At 45.0% G+C, this 19,335-nt stretch overlaps 1 protein-coding gene across 2 annotated transcripts in view; it reads left to right on the plus strand.

Annotated features, from left to right (window-relative positions):
- The window catches only part of RBM42 (RNA binding motif protein 42), a 118,177-nt gene that overhangs the window by 88,578 nt on the left and 10,264 nt on the right, over positions 1-19,335 (plus strand). For both annotated transcript variants that reach the window (XM_069201149.1, XM_069201150.1), the window contains exon 8: positions 18,861-18,981. In XM_069201149.1, the coding sequence (XP_069057250.1) occupies positions 18,861-18,981 (121 nt within the window). The remainder of the gene's footprint in view (positions 1-18,860; positions 18,982-19,335) is intronic.

A 19,335-nucleotide genomic window follows, 5' to 3' on the forward strand; every position in this document is an offset into this window, starting at 1 on the left:
TTACAATGTCTAAGGTTTTGTTTAGACACTGTAGGGGTACCATGCTCATGCACTGGTACCCTCACCTATGGTATAGTGCACCCTGCCTTAGGGCTGTAAGGCCTGCTAGAGGGGTGACTGACCTATACTTGCATAGGCAGTGAGAGGCTGGCATGGCACCCTGAGGGGAGTGCCATGTCGACTTACTCGTTTTGTTCTCACTAGCACACACAAGCTGGCAAGCAGGGTGTCTGTGCTGAGTGAGAGGTCTCCAGGGTGGCATAAGACATGCTGCAGCCCTTAGAGACCTTCCTTGGCATCAGGGCCCTTGGTACTAGAAGTACCAGTTACAAGGGACTTATCTGGATGCCAGGGTCTGCCAATTGTGGATACAAAAGTACAGGTTAGGGAAAGAACACTGGTGCTGGGGCCTGGTTAGCAGGCCTCAGCACACTTTCAATTGTAAACATAGCATCAGCAAAGGCAAAAAGTCAGGGGGCAACCATGCCAAGGAGGCATTTCCTTACAACACCCCAGCGGCTGACACCCCTGGCCCATGGAGAAGAGAACTGAAGGTTTCCCCAGACATCTCAAGATTGGAACCCACTTGTTGGTTCCTCCCAACTGGATCCCTAGTCCTCACCTACATCACCTTTTGTCACCAGACCGATCCCTATTGACTAACATAGGGCACCCAATGCTGTACTATACCTCTGCACCCGGCCACCCCAGTGCCGCCCAGTGTGACATGTTGGTGAGGTCCCGACCCTTGCTCAATACTTACCTTAAGTCCAAGAGATTGGTCCCGTAAGTCGCTGTATATCTGAATGCAGTACTTGTTTTTTCTCTTCATAGGATAACATTTGAGATTTCAGAAATTGCACCATGTCGACATTTCAAAACTCTAAAGATTTTTCTTGGAAAACATAGTCACCTGATCGTATTGATTCTGGTGCAACAACATATATAAAGATATTTGCTATTTTTGTACGTGTGGATCACCTTCTTAAGTAGTGTCTCATTTATTCAGTGTGTGTGCATTTGCAGATGTCTCATACTCCTCTCTGCTAAGCTTAGGGCTGCTCGACCACACTCTCCCTCCCCCCCCCCCCCCCCCCCCCAAAAAGAGTACCTTGGGATTGCTAGAGCAAGCCCCTGTCTAGACTCTTTCATGATACATCTTATTTTGATCTGTTGTATAAAGAGCCAGCTTCCTACACTAATATAATGTTTTAGTGTTTTTCTGTATGAAGGTGCCCCTTTTGGACATGGTCACCCCCACATTTTGCCCGGAACGGAACTGCAGCAACACCTCGAGTACCTGGCAACGTGCAGCTACCAACATTTATTTGAGTCGAGACTGGACTCCAGCGCAGCAACCAGAGACGTCGGCAGTGCAGAGGCCATCTCCGAGAGTGGACCGGCTGCCTTGTTTTTGTCCCCTCTTTGTACGTCCACCCAAGAATTGTGGGTGCCTTGACGCAGGAGCACCCGATGCCCAAAACCCTCTGCACCCGAACCCCACTGCCTGGGTCCACAACAACAGACTGTTCCCTTGCTCCCAGGACCCGCACTGACGAGCCCTCTATTGGGAGCTCACTGACTTGTCCCCAAGTCCCCCTATGCAGCTTGTTTCTGGGTGCCCCCAAATACACCCCTCCCCCCCACCTTCGCCAACGGTGCAGAGTGCAAGGCACCTGAATCGTCCAACACAACTGCACCCAAATTCCCATGGGCAGGTAAAACTGTGCTACTGGTGTTTTAAGTAAGCTTGCTCCCTTAGCACCCTACAACCAACAGGTGACACTCGAACTGTCTGGAAGGACCCCATTGCAGTAAAAGTACTTTTAAGTTTTACCACGTAAAAGCGTATTTGAGTAAAACTGCTGCTTACTTGGAAATCAATGTGCATCAACAGTCTTTGAAGATTTTCTGGAGTCGAAACATAATATAAAAAAGTATCTATATTTTTCTAAACATTGGTCTCAAGTTTCTTCTTGAGTGTGTGTCTCATTTATTGACACTCTGTTCAACAAATGATTAGCACTACCCTCTGATAAGCCAAAACTGTTTGTCCACGGTACCACAAAAGAGAGAATTTGGGATTAGTATCCTTAACCCCTGTTAACCAATAAGGGCCGTGTGGACTATCTGCATAGTGTCCTCTTACATTGGTGCACTACAAAGATAGCCAGCTTCCTACATTTTGCAATAGTATATTATAACTAGCAGGGGTGCTGGTTTTAATGGGTCCAAGGGGCATCGCCCTGTCACCCTGAGGGGAAATGCACGAAAAGAAGAAAGAAACTTCAAGCAATAGGAAAGAAATTACTATTTGCAGCTCTCTTATTTTTATTGGGCCAGCTGTGATGAACTTTGCAGACGTCATGCTGCTCTTGTGCCAGCTGGACGAGGTCATCTTCAACCTGCAGGAACATTTTATAGCAGTGACATCATGGAAGAGGGGGTGGCGAATTAGACTGGCATGGATAAAGTTGCTTTTTGGGTGCTTACATAATGGCCCTGAGAGGATTTAAGAGAACTTAAACGAGCATTTTCAATGCAAGGGGTCTCGCATTTGCTCGTGTTAGAGCTATTAGCAATGTAAAGAAGAAAAAAAAACGCAGCACGATCGCACTATGTAAAATGCAGTGCGATCGCGCTGCATGGAAAATAAACAGATAAAGTAGTCTGGACCCCAGGCTCAAAACATCGAGCCTCGTATGTTTCTAGTAGTTTACCGGTGCTGTGTAGGTGGGCTAAACACCGGGAAAGGCATGACGTATGCATGCCTTTCACAAATGAAAGCAAGCAGATTTTAAAAGGCAAGCCCATGAACCAATGTAAGTGACTGACGTGACATGGGCGTGGTTTGAAGCCCAAAGAGATTAACACCTTTTCGGGGCTCATTTCGCAAACCTCAATTTAGAGGAGGGTGTAAGCCACAAACTTCAGAGGCCTCTGCATCCCAACAAAAACAGGGACAACAACATAATCCCTGGGGATCTTTCAGGGGCTCTTATAGAGGACACAATTTCAGATCCAGAAGTAAATCCCCTACTGCAAAAGGTACCTCCACCTTATCAAAGCAGTGACATTCCCTGCACCTCAAAACAGCATACATTTCCTGTGGGAGGAAGACTGCTATATTTCCATCCTCATTGGCAGCAAATTACAATAAATCAATGGGTACTGTCAATTATCCGTAAGGGTTATTGCCTAGAACTTATCTCCACTCCACCAAGTATTCCACCCTGTTCAAACAGGCTTTCTCTCGAACACATTGCTCTGTTAAAACAAGAGGTAGAATCTCTTCTACTCAAGGTGCAATAGAAATGGTTCCCATCAGTGAGCAAGGGAGAGGAGTATATTCTCTCTATTTCCTTATTCCAAAAAAGGATAGCACTCTCAGACCAATTCTTGATCTCAGACCTCTAAATCAGTATATCCTGTCAGTGCATTTTCACATGGTCACTCTGCAGGATGTCATTCCCTTGTTACAAAAACAAGATTACATGACAGCATTAGACCTAAAGGACACTTACTTCCATATCCCTATACATCCAACACAGCGTAAATATGAAAGATTTGTGATAGCAAGCAAGCACTGTCAATTCAAAGTATAACTCTTTGGATTAACAACATCGCCAAGGGTATTCACAAAATGCCTAGCAGTAGTTGCGGCATACTTCAGAAGACATGTCTTCCCTTATCTGGACGACTGGTTAATAAAAGCCAGCACCATTCAAAACTGTCAACAGCACACACAATACCCAATAGCTACATAGAGGTTTCGCAAACCTCAATCTCACTTAATGTGTGAACCTACCACCTCTCCACAATACGGCGCAAATAATAAAAACACTAATTTCAATCTCCAAAGTAGTTTACAAAAAGGGAGAACACACAAGACAGTAGATATATTCTCTTCTTGTGTTGCTGATCTGTTGTCACCATAACCAATAATATTTTGTGTTTAATTAGTATAACCATTCACCATATTCGAGACGAGAGTGAATGAATGAATGTCACTTGCCCAGTGTACATCTGTTCGCGGCTGTATTGCTGTGCATATATCGGCATGTAGTGTTGGGCTCGGAGTGTTACAAGCTGTTTTTCTTCGAAGAAGTTTTTTTTTCGAGTCACAGGATCGAGTGACTCCTCCTCTCGGTGATAGTGCGCATGGGCATCGACTCCTTTGTTATATTGTTTTTCCGCAGCAGGGTGAAGAATGGTATATGTATATGTTTAGAAAGTAAAGTTGATGTCCATGCAATGTGTATACATACTTACTTACTTAATAAAGTACTGCAACGGCTACAGGCTTCCGGGGAGGATGGAGGGCATATGTTGGGGTAAGTGACATTTTCCGTTCAATGGCATGTGTAGCTGCAGATAGACATGCTGTGCACAGACTGAAAATCAGTCCCTCTCACAAGTAAGCGATAGTTAGCCTGTAGGAGTTGAAGTAGTTTGAAATAGTGTTTTAAACTCTGCTTGGCCAACATTTGCTTGTTGGTGAGATAAAACATCAACACAGTAGTTTTAGTAAATGTGTATGGTGTGGACCATGTGGCTGCTTTGCATATGTTTGCCATTGGTATATTTCCAAAGAATGCCATTGAAGCTCCTTTCTTTCTAGTTGAATGTGCTTTAGAAGTTACAAATCGTTGCCCTTTTTTGCTTTAAGATAGCAAGTTTGAATACACTTTGCAGTCCATCTGAACAATCCTTGTTTGGAAATGGGATTACCCTTACGAGGTTGTTGAAAAACCACAAAAAGCTGTTGAGATATTCTAAAGTCTTTTGTTCTGTCTGTATAATACATGAGAGCTCTTTCAAGATCAAGAGTGTGGAGAGCACTTTCAGCAACTGAATCTGGCTGTGGAAAGAAGCCTGGCAATTCCACTGACTGATTAATGTGAAATGGTGAAACCACTTTGGGTAAAAATGTGGAAATGTCCTCATTACTATTTTTGTATTTGTGTACTTGGAAGAAGGGTTCCTCTAAAGTGAATGCTTAAATTTCACTTGCTCTTCTTAAGGCAGTAACTGCTACTAGGAAAGCAACCTTCTATGAGAGAAACTGAAGAGCACAAGAATGCTTGGGTTCAAAAGGTGGACCCATAAGTCTTGTGAGCGCAATGTTAAGATTCCAGGCAGGAGCTGGTGGAACTGTATGTGGAATAACTCTTTTAAGACCTTCTATAAAAGCTTTTATGACAGGAATTCTAAACAGAGAGGTAGTCTGTTTTGGAGATAGGCTGATATTGCTGTTAAATGAATATTAATAGATGAATATGCAAGCTTTGCTTTCTATAAATGAAGCAAATAACATGCAGTATCCTGTACTGATGCTTTAAGTGGATCAGTGTTTCTAGGTTGGCAGTAATATACAAAATGTTTCCATTTATTTGCGTAGCACTGTCTGGTTGTAGGTTTACATGCTTGTTTTAGGATGTCCATACATTCTGGTGGAAGCTGTAGATAACCAAATTCTATGACCTCAGGAGCCAAATCGCCAGGTTGAGCATACTCTGATTGGAATGCCTGATCTGACCGTTGTTTTGAGTCAGTAGGTCTGGTCTGTTTGGGAGATTGTGATGTGGTACTACCGAAAGACCCAGTAGGGATGTGTCCCAATGTTGACATGCCCACCTGGGGAGCTATGAGTAGCATAGTGAGGGAAGTGTGACAGATTTTGTTGACCAGAACCAGAATCACTGGGAAAAGGGGGAAAAGTGTAAGCAAATATCCCTGACCAATTGATCCGCAGAGCATTGCCCTTGGATTGAGGGTGTGGGTATCTAGACGCAAGGTTTTGGCATTTTGCGTTTTCGCTTATTGCGAAAAGGTCTATGTTTGGTGTTCCCCACATCTGAAAGTAATATTGAATTACTTGTGGGTGAATCTCCCATTCGTGTATTTGTTGCTGCTTCCTGCTTAAACGGTCTGCTATCTGGTTGTGTATCCCTGGGATGTATTCCGCTAGCAGGTGAATGTGATTGTGAATTGCCTGTTTCCAAATTGTTTGTGCTAGAAGTGACAATTGGGATAAATGTGTTTCCCCCCCGCTATTGTTTTTGCAGATAATACATTGTTGTCTGTAAGACTGTTTTTGTATAATCTGTGGTTGCAATGCTTTGATGGCTAAGAACACTGCCAGCAATTCCAAGTGGTTTATGTGGTAAGTTAGCTGGATTGAGTCCCAGTCTCCATGTATTGTAAGATTGTTGAGATGGGCTCCCCAACATTTCATTGATGCATTTGTGGTGATTATGGTCTGTGGCACAGGGTCCTAAAATAGCTGCCTTTTTGATAAGTTGGTGTGATTCCACCATTTGCAGAGATTGTTACTTTTGGCGGTCCAACAACACTAGATTCTGTAATTGACCCTGTGCCTGAGGTAGGGTTTCCTACTTACAGCGAAGTGTATGTGGAGCTCATCAAGAGGCAGCCACCATTCTTGAGTTGCCACTTCAAAGACTACAGCATTAAAGGCTTATTAACTGGAGAACACCTACCAAGACAACACAAGAATTGCAGTATTTCAATATTTCAATCCCATAGCATGACATTTGAATTTGACACCTCTTGTTCGACCTAGATGAAATATGTAATTAAATGTGTATTTGCATCACAGCTGTAAAGAAATGGCTCCCTGTTGCAGTTACCCCCCACTTTTTGCCTGATACTGATGCTGACTTGACTGAGAAGAGTGCTGGGACCCTGCTAACCAGGCCCCAGCACCAGTGTTCCTTCACCTAAAATGTACCATTGTATCCACAATTGGCACACCCTGGCATTCAGATAAGTCCCTTGTAACTGGTACTTCTAGTACCAAGGGCCCTGATGCCAAGGAAGGTCTCTAAGGGCTGCAGCATGTCTTATGCCACCCTAGAGACCCCTCACTCAGCACAGACACACTGCTTACAAGCCTGTGTGTGCTAGTGAGAACAAAATGAGTAAGTCGACATGGCACTCCCCTCAGGGTGCCATGCCAGCCTCTCACTGCCTATGCAGTATAGGTAAGACACCCCTCTAGCAGGCCTTACAGCCCTAAGGCAGGGTGCACTATACCATAGGTGAGGGTACCAGTGCATGAGCACTGTGCCCCTACAGTGTCTAAACAAAACCTTAGACATTGTAAGTGCAGGGTAGCCATAAGAGTATATGGTCTGGGAGTCTGTCAAACACGAACTCCACAGCACCATAATGGCTACACTGAAAACTGGGAAGTTTGGTATCAAACTTCTCAGCACAATAAATGCACACTAATGCCAGTGTACATTTTATTGCAAAACACACCCCAGAGGGCACCTTAGAGGTGCCCCCTGAAACTTAACCGACTGTCTGTGTAGGCTGACTAGTTCCAGCAGCCTGCCACACCAGAGACATGTTGCTGGCCCCATGGGGAGAGTGCCTTTGTCACTCTGAGGCCAGTAACAAAGCCTGCACTGGGTGGAGATGCGAACACCTCCCCCAGGCAGGAGCTGTAACACCTGGCGGTGAGCCTCAAAGGCTCACCCCTTTGTCACAGCCCAGCAGGGCACTGCAGCTTAGTGGAGTTGCCCGCCCCCTCCGGCCACGGCCCCCACTTTTGGCGGCAAGGCTGGAGGGAACAAAGAAAGCAACAAGGAGGAGTCACTGGCCAGTCAGGACAGCCCCTAAGGTGTCCTGAGCTGAAGTGACTCCAACTTTTAGAAATCCTCCATCTTGCAGATGGAGGATTCCCCCAATAGGGTTAGGACTGTGACCCCCTCCCCTTGGGAGGAGGCACAAAGAGGGTGTATCCACCCTCAGGGCTAGTAGCCATTGGCTACTAACCCCCCAGACCTAAACACGCCCTTAAATTTAGTATTTAAGGGCTACCCTGAACCCTAGAAAATTAGATTCCTGCAACAAGAAGAAGGACTGCCCAGCTGAAAACCCCTGCAGCGGAAGACCAGAAGACGACAACTGCCTTGGCTCCAGAAACTCACCGGCCTGTCTCCTGCCTTCCAAAGATCCTGCTCCAGCGACGCCTTCCGAAGGGACCAGCGACCTCGACATCCTCTGAGGACTGCCCCTGCTTCGAAAAGACGAGAAACTCCCGAGGACAGCGGACCTGCTCCAAGAAAAGCTGCAACTTTGTTTCCAGCAGCTTTAAAGAACCCTGCAAGCTCCCCGCAAGAAGCGTGAGACTTGCAACACTGCACCCGGCGACCCCGACTCGGCTGGTGGAGATCCGACACCTCAGGAGGGACCCCAGGACTACTCTGATACTGTGAGTACCAAAACCTGTCCCCCCTGAGCCCCCACAGCGCCGCCTGCAGAGGGAATCCCGAGGCTTCCCCTGACCGCGACTCTCTGAAACCTAAGTCCCGACACCTGGGAGAGACCCTGCACCCGCAGCCCCCAGGACCTGAAGGACCGGACTTTCACTGGAGGAGTGACCCCCAGGAGTCCCTCTCCCTTGCCCAAGTGGAGGTTTCCCCGAGGAACCCCCCCCTTGCCTGCCTGCAGCGCTGAAGAGATCCCGAGATCTCTCATAGACTAACATTGCGAACCCGACGCTTGGTTCTACACTGCACCCGGCCGCCCCCGTGCCGCTGAGGGTGAAATTTCTGTGTGGACTTGTGTCCCCCCCGGTGCCCTACAAAACCCCCCTGGTCTGCCCTCCGAAGACGCGGGTACTTACCTGCAAGCAGACCGGAACCGGGGCACCCCCTTCTATCCATTCTAGCCTATGTGTTTTGGGCACCACTTTGAACTCTGCACCTGACCGGCCCTGAGCTGCTGGTGTGGTGACTTTGGGGTTGCTCTGAACCCCCAACGGTGGGCTACCTTGGACCAAGAACTGAACCCTGTAAGTGTCTTACTTACCTGGTAAAACTAACAAATACTTACCTCCCCTAGGAACTGTGAAAATTGCACTAAGTGTCCACTTTTAAAACAGCTATTTGTCAATAACTTGAAAAGTATACATGCAATTTTGATGACTTGAAGTTCCTAAAGTACTTACCTGCAATACCTTTCGAATGAGCTATTACATGTAGAATTTGAACCTGTGGTTCTTAAAATAAACTAAGAAAAGATATTTTTCTATATAAAAACCTATTGGCTGGATTTGTCTCTGAGTGTGTGTACCTCATTTATTGTCTGTGTATGTACAACAAATGCTTAACACTACTCCTTAGATAAGCCTACTGCTCGACCACACTACCACAAAATAGAGCATTAGTATTATCTCTTTTTACCACTATTTTACCTCTAAGGGGAACCCTTGGACTCTGTGCATGCTATTCCTTACTTTGAAATAGCACATACAGAGCCAACTTCCTACATTGGTGGATCAGCGGTGGGGTACAAGACTTTGCATTTGCTGGACTACTCAGCCAATACCTGATCACACGACAAATTCCAAAATTGTCATTAGAAATTGATTTTTGCAATTTGAAAAGTTTTCTAAATTCTTAAAAGTCCTGCTAGGGCCTTGTGTGTTAAGTCCCTGTTTAGCATTTCTTTTAGAGTTTAAAAGTTTTTAAAAAGTTTGAATTAGATTCTAGAACCAGTTGTAGATTCTTAAAAAGTATTCCAACTTTTAGAAGCAAAATGTCTAGCACAGATGTGACTGTGGTGGAACTCGACACCACACCTTACCTCCATCTTAAGATGAGGGAGCTAAGGTCACTCTGTAAAATAAAGAAAATAACAATGGGCCCCAAACCTACCAAAATACAGCTCCAGGAGCTTTTGGCAGAGTTTGAAAAGGCCAACCCCTCTGAGGGTGGCAACTCAGAGGAAGAGGATAGTGACTTGGAGGAAAATTCCCCCCTACCAGTCCTATCTAGGGAGAACAGGGTCCCTCAAACCCTGACTCCAAAAATAATAGTCAGAGATGCTGGTTCCCTCACAGGAGAGACCAACACCTCTGAAATCACTGAGGATAACTCCAGTGAAGATGACCCCCTGTTAGCCAGGATGGTCAAAAGATTGGCTTTGGAAAAGCAGCTCCTAGCCATAGAAAGGGAAAGAAAAGAGATGGGCCTAGGTCCCATCGATGGTGGCAGCAACTTAAATAGGGTCAGAGATTCTCCTGACATCCTAAAAATTCCCAAAGGGATTGTAACAAAATATGAAGATGGTGATGACATCACCAAATGGTTCACAGCTTTTGAGAGGGCTTGTGTAACCAGAAAAGTAAACAGATCTCACTGGGGTGCTCTCCTTTGGGAAATGTTCACTGGAAAGTGTAGGGATAGACTCCTCACACTCTCTGGAAAAGATGCAGAATCTTATGACCTCATGAAGGGTACCCTGATTGAGGGCTTTGGATTCTCCACTGAGGAGTATAGAATTAGATTCAGGGGGGCTCAAAAATCCTCGAGCCAGACCTGGGTTGATTTTGTAGACTACTCAGTAAAAACACTAGATGGTTGGTTAACTGGAAATGAAGTGTGTGACTATGTTGGGCTTTATAATTTGTTTATGAAAGAACACATTTTAAGTAACTGCTTCAATGAAAAGTTGCATCAGTATCTGGTAGACCTAGGTCCAATTTCTCCCCAAGAATTGGGAAAGAAGGCAGACCACTGGGTCAAGACTAGGGTAACCAAAACTTCCACTGGGGGTGACCAAAAGAAAGGGGTTACAAAAACTCCCCAGGAGAAAGTGGGTGACACTAGAAACAAAGAAAAAGAGTCCTCTGTAGGCCCCCAAAAACCAGAACAGGTGGGTGGGCCCCAAGACACAACCCAAAACAAAGGTGGGTACCAGGGTAAGAACTGGGATGCCACTAAGGCCTGGTGCCACAACTGTAAACAGTCTGGGCACCACACCAAGGACACTTCTTGTCCCAAAAACAAACCCCAGAACAAAATTCCAGGGGTAACCAGTGTAGCCATGGGAGATGACTCCTCAGATGAGGAGGTCTTCATAGCCTTCAACTGGAAACAGGGCCCAACAGGTGAGTTGGAGATTCCAGAGGGAAGTAGACACTTCCACCACCTACTGGTGAATGGAATCCCAACCACTGCCCTGAGAGACACTTGTGCCAGTCACACTATTGTGCATGACAGGCTGGTGCTCTCAAACCAGTACATCCCAGGTGAGACTGCCAGGGTAAGAGTTAGCCTAGACAGGGTCACTAAGAGGCCTGTGGCTTTAGTACCCATAGAAGTGGGTGGCACTCTTAGCTGGAGAAGGGTAGTAGTCAGTACAGACCTCCCCCTTGATTGTCTCCTTGGAAATGACTACCCAGAGGTTAGTCAGAGCCCAAGAGAGGAACTGGTCCAGTGCCAGTCCTCTCCCAAGGATTCTGGAAGTCCTGCCTCTGCAGTAAATGCAAGCAGGCCCCAGAAGAAGAAGAAAAGAAAACAGAGTAGGAAGGGTGGACAACCTTTAGCCAAGGTTACAGCAAGCCAAGGAGATTCTGCTCCAGTAGGGGAGAACTCCAAAAATGGCCCTGATAAAGTCCAACCTGACCCACAAGAAGTCCTGGCTAGTCAGGCAACTGTTAAACCTGAGTGGGTGGCTCCTCAGCTAACAGAAGAAAGAGTGGAAGAAGGGTGTTTACTACAAGATGTGGTAACCCCCCACTCTAATACAGCAGACAGGCAACCTGAACCCAAAGAGGCCTGTAACTTAGCCCCTTCCCTTTTAGGTGAAGAGCTAAAGGTGTGGTTCTGGGCACTGACAGCTGTCAGTGGCCTCTGCTGGGTGTTAGCCTTTATGGCTGCACTATCCTTAGCATGGTGGTCTGACCCCATGCCAAATAGCAAGTTAGGCCCCCTGACCCTATTAGTCATGGTGGGGTTACTCCAGCTCTGGGTAACCTCTCTGGGTAAGCTAGGGGTAACCCTGGCCAAGATAAGGTTAGCAGAGGTGGATACCTCTAAGACCAAAATAGAAAGAATGGGTGGAGACATTGAAGAGGCAGACAAGAGGCAATTCAGACTAGGTCCTATCACTGTGGAAGTAGGTCAGTTCCCCAAAGGGAATGACCTGAACAGAAGGATGTAAGGCAGAGTAGGCCCTGCAACTAACCAGCCTATTTCTCCTACTCTTCCTCGCCTGACAGACTAGGAAGACTCTCCCAGCTTGGGCTGAGTCTCCTGGCCTGTGGGCTGGGGGGGGCTTGTGTAAAGAAATGGCTCCCTGTTGCAGTTACCCCCCACTTTTTGCCTGATACTGATGCTGACTTGACTGAGAAGAGTGCTGGGACCCTGCTAACCAGGCCCCAGCACCAGTGTTCCTTCACCTAAAATGTACCATTGTATCCACAATTGGCACACCCTGGCATTCAGATAAGTCCCTTGTAACTGGTACTTCTAGTACCAAGGGCCCTGATGCCAAGGAAGGTCTCTAAGGGCTGCAGCATGTCTTATGCCACCCTAGAGACCCCTCACTCAGCACAGACACACTGCTTACAAGCCTGTGTGTGCTAGTGAGAACAAAATGAGTAAGTCGACATGGCACTCCCCTCAGGGTGCCATGCCAGCCTCTCACTGCCTATGCAGTATAGGTAAGACACCCCTCTAGCAGGCCTTACAGCCCTAAGGCAGGGTGCACTATACCATAGGTGAGGGTACCAGTGCATGAGCACTGTGCCCCTACAGTGTCTAAACAAAACCTTAGACATTGTAAGTGCAGGGTAGCCATAAGAGTATATGGTCTGGGAGTCTGTCAAACACGAACTCCACAGCACCATAATGGCTACACTGAAAACTGGGAAGTTTGGTATCAAACTTCTCAGCACAATAAATGCACACTAATGCCAGTGTACATTTTATTGCAAAACACACCCCAGAGGGCACCTTAGAGGTGCCCCCTGAAACTTAACCGACTGTCTGTGTAGGCTGACTAGTTCCAGCAGCCTGCCACACCAGAGACATGTTGCTGGCCCCATGGGGAGAGTGCCTTTGTCACTCTGAGGCCAGTAACAAAGCCTGCACTGGGTGGAGATGCGAACACCTCCCCCAGGCAGGAGCTGTAACACCTGGCGGTGAGCCTCAAAGGCTCACCCCTTTGTCACAGCCCAGCAGGGCACTGCAGCTTAGTGGAGTTGCCCGCCCCCTCCGGCCACGGCCCCCACTTTTGGCGGCAAGGCTGGAGGGAACAAAGAAAGCAACAAGGAGGAGTCACTGGCCAGTCAGGACAGCCCCTAAGGTGTCCTGAGCTGAAGTGACTCCAACTTTTAGAAATCCTCCATCTTGCAGATGGAGGATTCCCCCAATAGGGTTAGGACTGTGACCCCCTCCCCTTGGGAGGAGGCACAAAGAGGGTGTATCCACCCTCAGGGCTAGTAGCCATTGGCTACTAACCCCCCAGACCTAAACACGCCCTTAAATTTAGTATTTAAGGGCTACCCTGAACCCTAGAAAATTAGATTCCTGCAACAAGAAGAAGGACTGCCCAGCTGAAAACCCCTGCAGCGGAAGACCAGAAGACGACAACTGCCTTGGCTCCAGAAACTCACCGGCCTGTCTCCTGCCTTCCAAAGATCCTGCTCCAGCGACGCCTTCCGAAGGGACCAGCGACCTCGACATCCTCTGAGGACTGCCCCTGCTTCGAAAAGACGAGAAACTCCCGAGGACAGCGGACCTGCTCCAAGAAAAGCTGCAACTTTGTTTCCAGCAGCTTTAAAGAACCCTGCAAGCTCCCCGCAAGAAGCGTGAGACTTGCAACACTGCACCCGGCGACCCCGACTCGGCTGGTGGAGATCCGACACCTCAGGAGGGACCCCAGGACTACTCTGATACTGTGAGTACCAAAACCTGTCCCCCCTGAGCCCCCACAGCGCCGCCTGCAGAGGGAATCCCGAGGCTTCCCCTGACCGCGACTCTCTGAAACCTAAGTCCCGACACCTGGGAGAGACCCTGCACCCGCAGCCCCCAGGACCTGAAGGACCGGACTTTCACTGGAGGAGTGACCCCCAGGAGTCCCTCTCCCTTGCCCAAGTGGAGGTTTCCCCGAGGAACCCCCCCCTTGCCTGCCTGCAGCGCTGAAGAGATCCCGAGATCTCTCATAGACTAACATTGCGAACCCGACGCTTGGTTCTACACTGCACCCGGCCGCCCCCGTGCCGCTGAGGGTGAAATTTCTGTGTGGACTTGTGTCCCCCCCGGTGCCCTACAAAACCCCCCTGGTCTGCCCTCCGAAGACGCGGGTACTTACCTGCAAGCAGACCGGAACCGGGGCACCCCCTTCTATCCATTCTAGCCTATGTGTTTTGGGCACCACTTTGAACTCTGCACCTGACCGGCCCTGAGCTGCTGGTGTGGTGACTTTGGGGTTGCTCTGAACCCCCAACGGTGGGCTACCTTGGACCAAGAACTGAACCCTGTAAGTGTCTTACTTACCTGGTAAAACTAACAAATACTTACCTCCCCTAGGAACTGTGAAAATTGCACTAAGTGTCCACTTTTAAAACAGCTATTTGTCAATAACTTGAAAAGTATACATGCAATTTTGATGACTTGAAGTTCCTAAAGTACTTACCTGCAATACCTTTCGAATGAGCTATTACATGTAGAATTTGAACCTGTGGTTCTTAAAATAAACTAAGAAAAGATATTTTTCTATATAAAAACCTATTGGCTGGATTTGTCTCTGAGTGTGTGTACCTCATTTATTGTCTATGTGTATGTACAACAAATGCTTAACACTACTCCTTAGATAAGCCTACTGCTCGACCACACTACCACAAAATAGAGCATTAGTATTATCTCTTTTTACCACTATTTTACCTCTAAGGGGAACCCTTGGACTCTGTGCATGCTATTCCTTAAGCAGCCTATCATTCAAAGGCTGAGAAATTGGTAAAGCATACCATAGCAAGCTTTAGCAAAGGAATGCGAAGAGGCATGGCACAGAAGGCAGCGCAGGCATGCTTGTGAAAAGGGCAACCTTGAGTTGTCATTTTCAATAGGCATGGTGAATGTACTGGATAAGACCAATATGTATTTGATAAGACCACTCTAATCAGGTGGCAGTAGTATTTGTTATTAATTTTGGTCTGATTAAAGACTAGTTTCTCATTTCCAAAATAATCTCAGTAGCAACAGGGCTAAAAAGAAATTACTTGACCACTTGCTATGGTGAGTTTTATTTTAGGAGGTCGAGCTATTTTTAGATTCCACTCGACCCTTCTGGCCAGTGGACAAAGAACAGGTCTTCTGTTCAGTCAGAAACTGAATTAGCAATTAAGATGCCTTTAAATCTTATTTGTGTCACCTTTGCTCTGTGTTCAGAGACAGAGGTCAAAAGTCAGTTTGTCTTCTTGCAATGCAAATACTTTTCCTTGTGACTGCAGAGTTCCAGGATTTTGTAAGGTGAATTGTCTGTCCTATGTGAAATGAAAAGCTTTTGATATCAGGTGTGAAAACACAACATTTATATAACAGTCAACTTTACAATCATTTCAAAATATATTTCAGTAGCTGTGAAAGACCATTTTTTGTACTTCGGTGTGATGAAAAAAATATTATTATAGGATGGGGAAAAAAGTCAACACTTTACTTGTTAATGTGCAAATGATAAATGTTTTCTGAAACCCAATTTTCACAGATGATATTTAATACACTATATAGTTTTCAGTAAAGCTGCATGTTAGTGGGAAGGTTTTTGAACATTTCATGGAAATTTACTGTCTGTAAATGACAGTGCCCCTACCGCATCATGCTTTAGTAATATATTTATTAAAAGTGAACGTTTAAACATACACTGAGAAACACTCCTGCCCTGATGGCAAAGCTGTTAGTAAACTAAGAGGCAAGTCATGCGTGGATCATGTGCACCCTGTATGTGGTCTGGATTTATTATACATGGAGCAAAAGTTTAGTTTATTTAATCATACAAAAGAGGATTTTTTTTTACAGCAGAAATGCTGAACTTGCATATTTGAAGGTGCACTTGTATGTGAAAATGAAGAAAAAGGTGACTGTAAAATACAATATTTGCCTAGGATCACACACTTTGAGACCCGTTTCCGGATCAAGTACATTTGGGTTGAGTAGATTATTAAAGCTACTCGACCTGCAAGTCTAGTAAAATTTGTATGATTTTTTTTAGGCTTGAGCAAGATATGATTTAAGATGATTAGAAATTTGGCGTTCTCAGAAAGCAAAGCAACAACAACACTCAACACTTAGACCAGCAGGCTGCTCTAAATAGAGTTAAAGAAAGAAACCTTACAGACCCTTGCTCCCCACAAAATCTTTGCCAAGCCTTCCTTCGTTTTTCATTAAGGAGATAGAGATCAAAACTGTGAGGGCTGTGAATTAAATCTTAAATTGCTGTAAATGTGTTGTAATTATAAAGTGCTATATTTCTATTGTGTTGGTTGGTACACTGACATCAGATTTGCTAAAAACAAAATTACTCAGTCCATAAATCTGGTGTTCTAGGTTTTTGTTCTGAATGATCTACATATCAAAAATTATCTGGTTGTAGCATGTTTGAGTCAGTGATAAACCATATCTTGAGGCATTTTGAAAGTTTAAAATGCAGAACTTGTTGCAGAAGAAGATTGTAAAGTAGATTTGTTTTTTTAGCTCTGCCCCTACCTAGCACCAGGACGTATTTGTTAAATGTTGTTCCACTAAACTAAGTTTTTAGTAGGAACATCTTCCTTATGTGGCTGTCCGTTTCAGCCAGACAACAAGTATACATGATTTGTGGTCTTTGATCTTAGCTGTTATCATTGGAGTCTGAGGGTGTGGGGGTTGAATCTGTCTTCATTTCACATTCTGGTGTGCAGCATTACACAATCCTATATGCGTACAGAAACCTAAAGTAAAATTGGAGCACAACAGTTATACTGTGACAGTTATTTTGGTTTAACTGAAGAAAGGTTAATATGCAGTCAAGGCAAAAAAAAGACCATGGGAAGAAAATAATTATTGAAGTGTTAAACTCTCATATGGCGATTTGTGAACATAATCTTTTGGAAGATTAATTGACTTAAAAGGTTGTGTTCATAACTCTTGCTTTAATGTGATGGGCTGGGATGATAAATTCCACTGATGTGTTTGTCTTTTGTAGTCTGTTGTCCCCATCTGCAGTGTTTCTTGAATGTGTACAGCGTTTAAACAAGGAATGCTTTTGGTATCCTCTTCCTTGACAGTGGGAGTCATACTATTAAAAATCCATAAGCAGCGTGTTCTAGCAAATTGAAGATTGCATACTACTGCTACTTGTCACACTCATGCCATAATAGGTAGAACTTATTTGCAGGTGCAACAGCCTATTTCTATAGTACGCTAAATCCATGGTTTCTTCGCTGAGTTGCCAACATGGGAACCAGTTGTGAGGTATGCAGTTGCATGTCGGGAGTCAATCCTCCTCACACCCCGTAGATTTCTTTTAGTCCTGAGGCAACAGCGGGAATCATAAATTACCGTTCAGAGGAGGGAAAACTGACAACTCGTTAACCCGCGAATGTCTGCTGAACTAAACCAACAAAGGTTTGTTTGGACCATGACAGTAACACAACAGTACCTGTGAGAGAGACAGGATGTTATAAAGAAGGTGAGAAACCTTCACATTATCCCCTATTGTACACATACAAGAAAAGTAAAGCATAGTTTTTTAAGGCTATATTTGAAGACAATCCAATGCAAAGCATTTTGCAAAATTATTATGGTAGATTATAAAATGAGTGTCGGTGATAAACGTAAAGTAACTATTATAATTACTGACCACCATATTATGTGTGAAAATGGATCCCTTCTTAATAAGTCCAAGCATATCGGGATTAGCACTGAAAGGTTTGCTATTGCAAGGGTTACATACCTGAATGTTGAGGGCAAACCGCCTGGGGTTGCCTGCTGAGTTTGTTTCTGAGAAGATGGGGTGTTCAGTCTCTAGCCCTGCTTTTATATTGAGTTGTAGTCATGTGTGAGTACATAGCATCATCATTTGTGATGTAATGTGAGAAAACCTATGAGCGTTACTTCACCAATGTAATATAAAATCATTGCCCAAAATACAGCTTTGTGCATATGAACTAAAAGCACACCATTAAAATGTGTAATGCATATAAAACCTATTGCCATACAATAATATTCACAAATTCAGAAAACTAGATGACAATTATCAAATGGGAAGCAACCTACAAGAGCCCTCCACCTTATAACTATGATGGACAGGTGCACTATATAATGGTAATCAGTACAAAACACAGTGCTACAATACACAGACAGTATTTCTGTATTTGATTTGGTCACGCTGGATGTCTTTACCCAAAGCCTTCACTGACTGAATCCGCTGCTCAACTTTCCTCAAACTCTACTATCTCTGCATCCTGCTCCCAGACTCTGCTCCTTTCAACTGGCCATGGTCTACTCCTGTCCCAGTTATTACAACAAATACATGACATTCCTTTAACTAATCTAGGATGATGGTTTCCTGGCTTTCTACTACAATGTTCACAATCACAACAACGTGCAACGATGTGTTGATGCGATGACTGCCTGTTAAGAAATTTCTTTAGTGGAACTCTTTTTTTTGTTTGTTTTTGTTTTTTGTAACAGCTGTAAAAAGATCTAGCATTTTTCTTTTTAGTGCCCAAATACAGTTACTGTGCTGATTCTGCAAGCTTAACATTTTTATAGGTCCCATATGAGAGGCTGGAGGTTCACAGTGCTCCCTCGCATATTCTTGAAGTCTCTTATGAACTACCTACACAATATAAGCAATCCTGTTTTATTTTGTTTTTTAAGAAATCCGCCTTTTCCATACAAAAATCAGAGACCCTATTTTTCCATCACTGAGTATGCACCTTCTATACATTACAGTACAGCATGAATGCATGCGTAGCAGCATGCAGAGAGCAGAAATGTTCTTGACAATTGTAAGGAATGTTTCACTCATGTTGTTTGTTTCTCATGTTCTTTCAGCTGGTAGTTGAACCAGTATCAGAGGACAAAAAGAAAAATAAACAGGAGAAGTTGAAACGGTGTATACGCACGGCTGCTGGCACTAACTGGGAGGACCCAAGCTTGCTTGAGTGGGATTCAGGTTGGTGTCAGGATGCACTGTCAAACAACTCTCACCTTTATCATGTCGTGGTGTGGTTGACATGGGTATTGTCTGGTGGTGTGTTGTTTTTTTTGTTTTTTTTGGGATCAAACATCATGTTAAATCTACTAGCTAAATTCAGAGGCTGAACTGGGACATTAACATTTTTAAAGTTGTTTTGATACCTCTCAGTAATATTTCAATCTTATTTATACCAAGCCTTACCCAGGTAGTGCCCAACCAAGTTCTAATCAACCCTCTTGCTTGGCAGCCTTACAGGAAGTTCTCTCTACCTCAACAACCCTCATCAAAAAGATAATCTTTGTATCGCACAATATGTAAAAAGTCTGAAAT

Source organism: Pleurodeles waltl, chromosome 7 (assembly GCF_031143425.1).
Source record: "Pleurodeles waltl isolate 20211129_DDA chromosome 7, aPleWal1.hap1.20221129, whole genome shotgun sequence".
NCBI lineage: Eukaryota > Metazoa > Chordata > Amphibia > Caudata > Salamandridae > Pleurodeles > Pleurodeles waltl.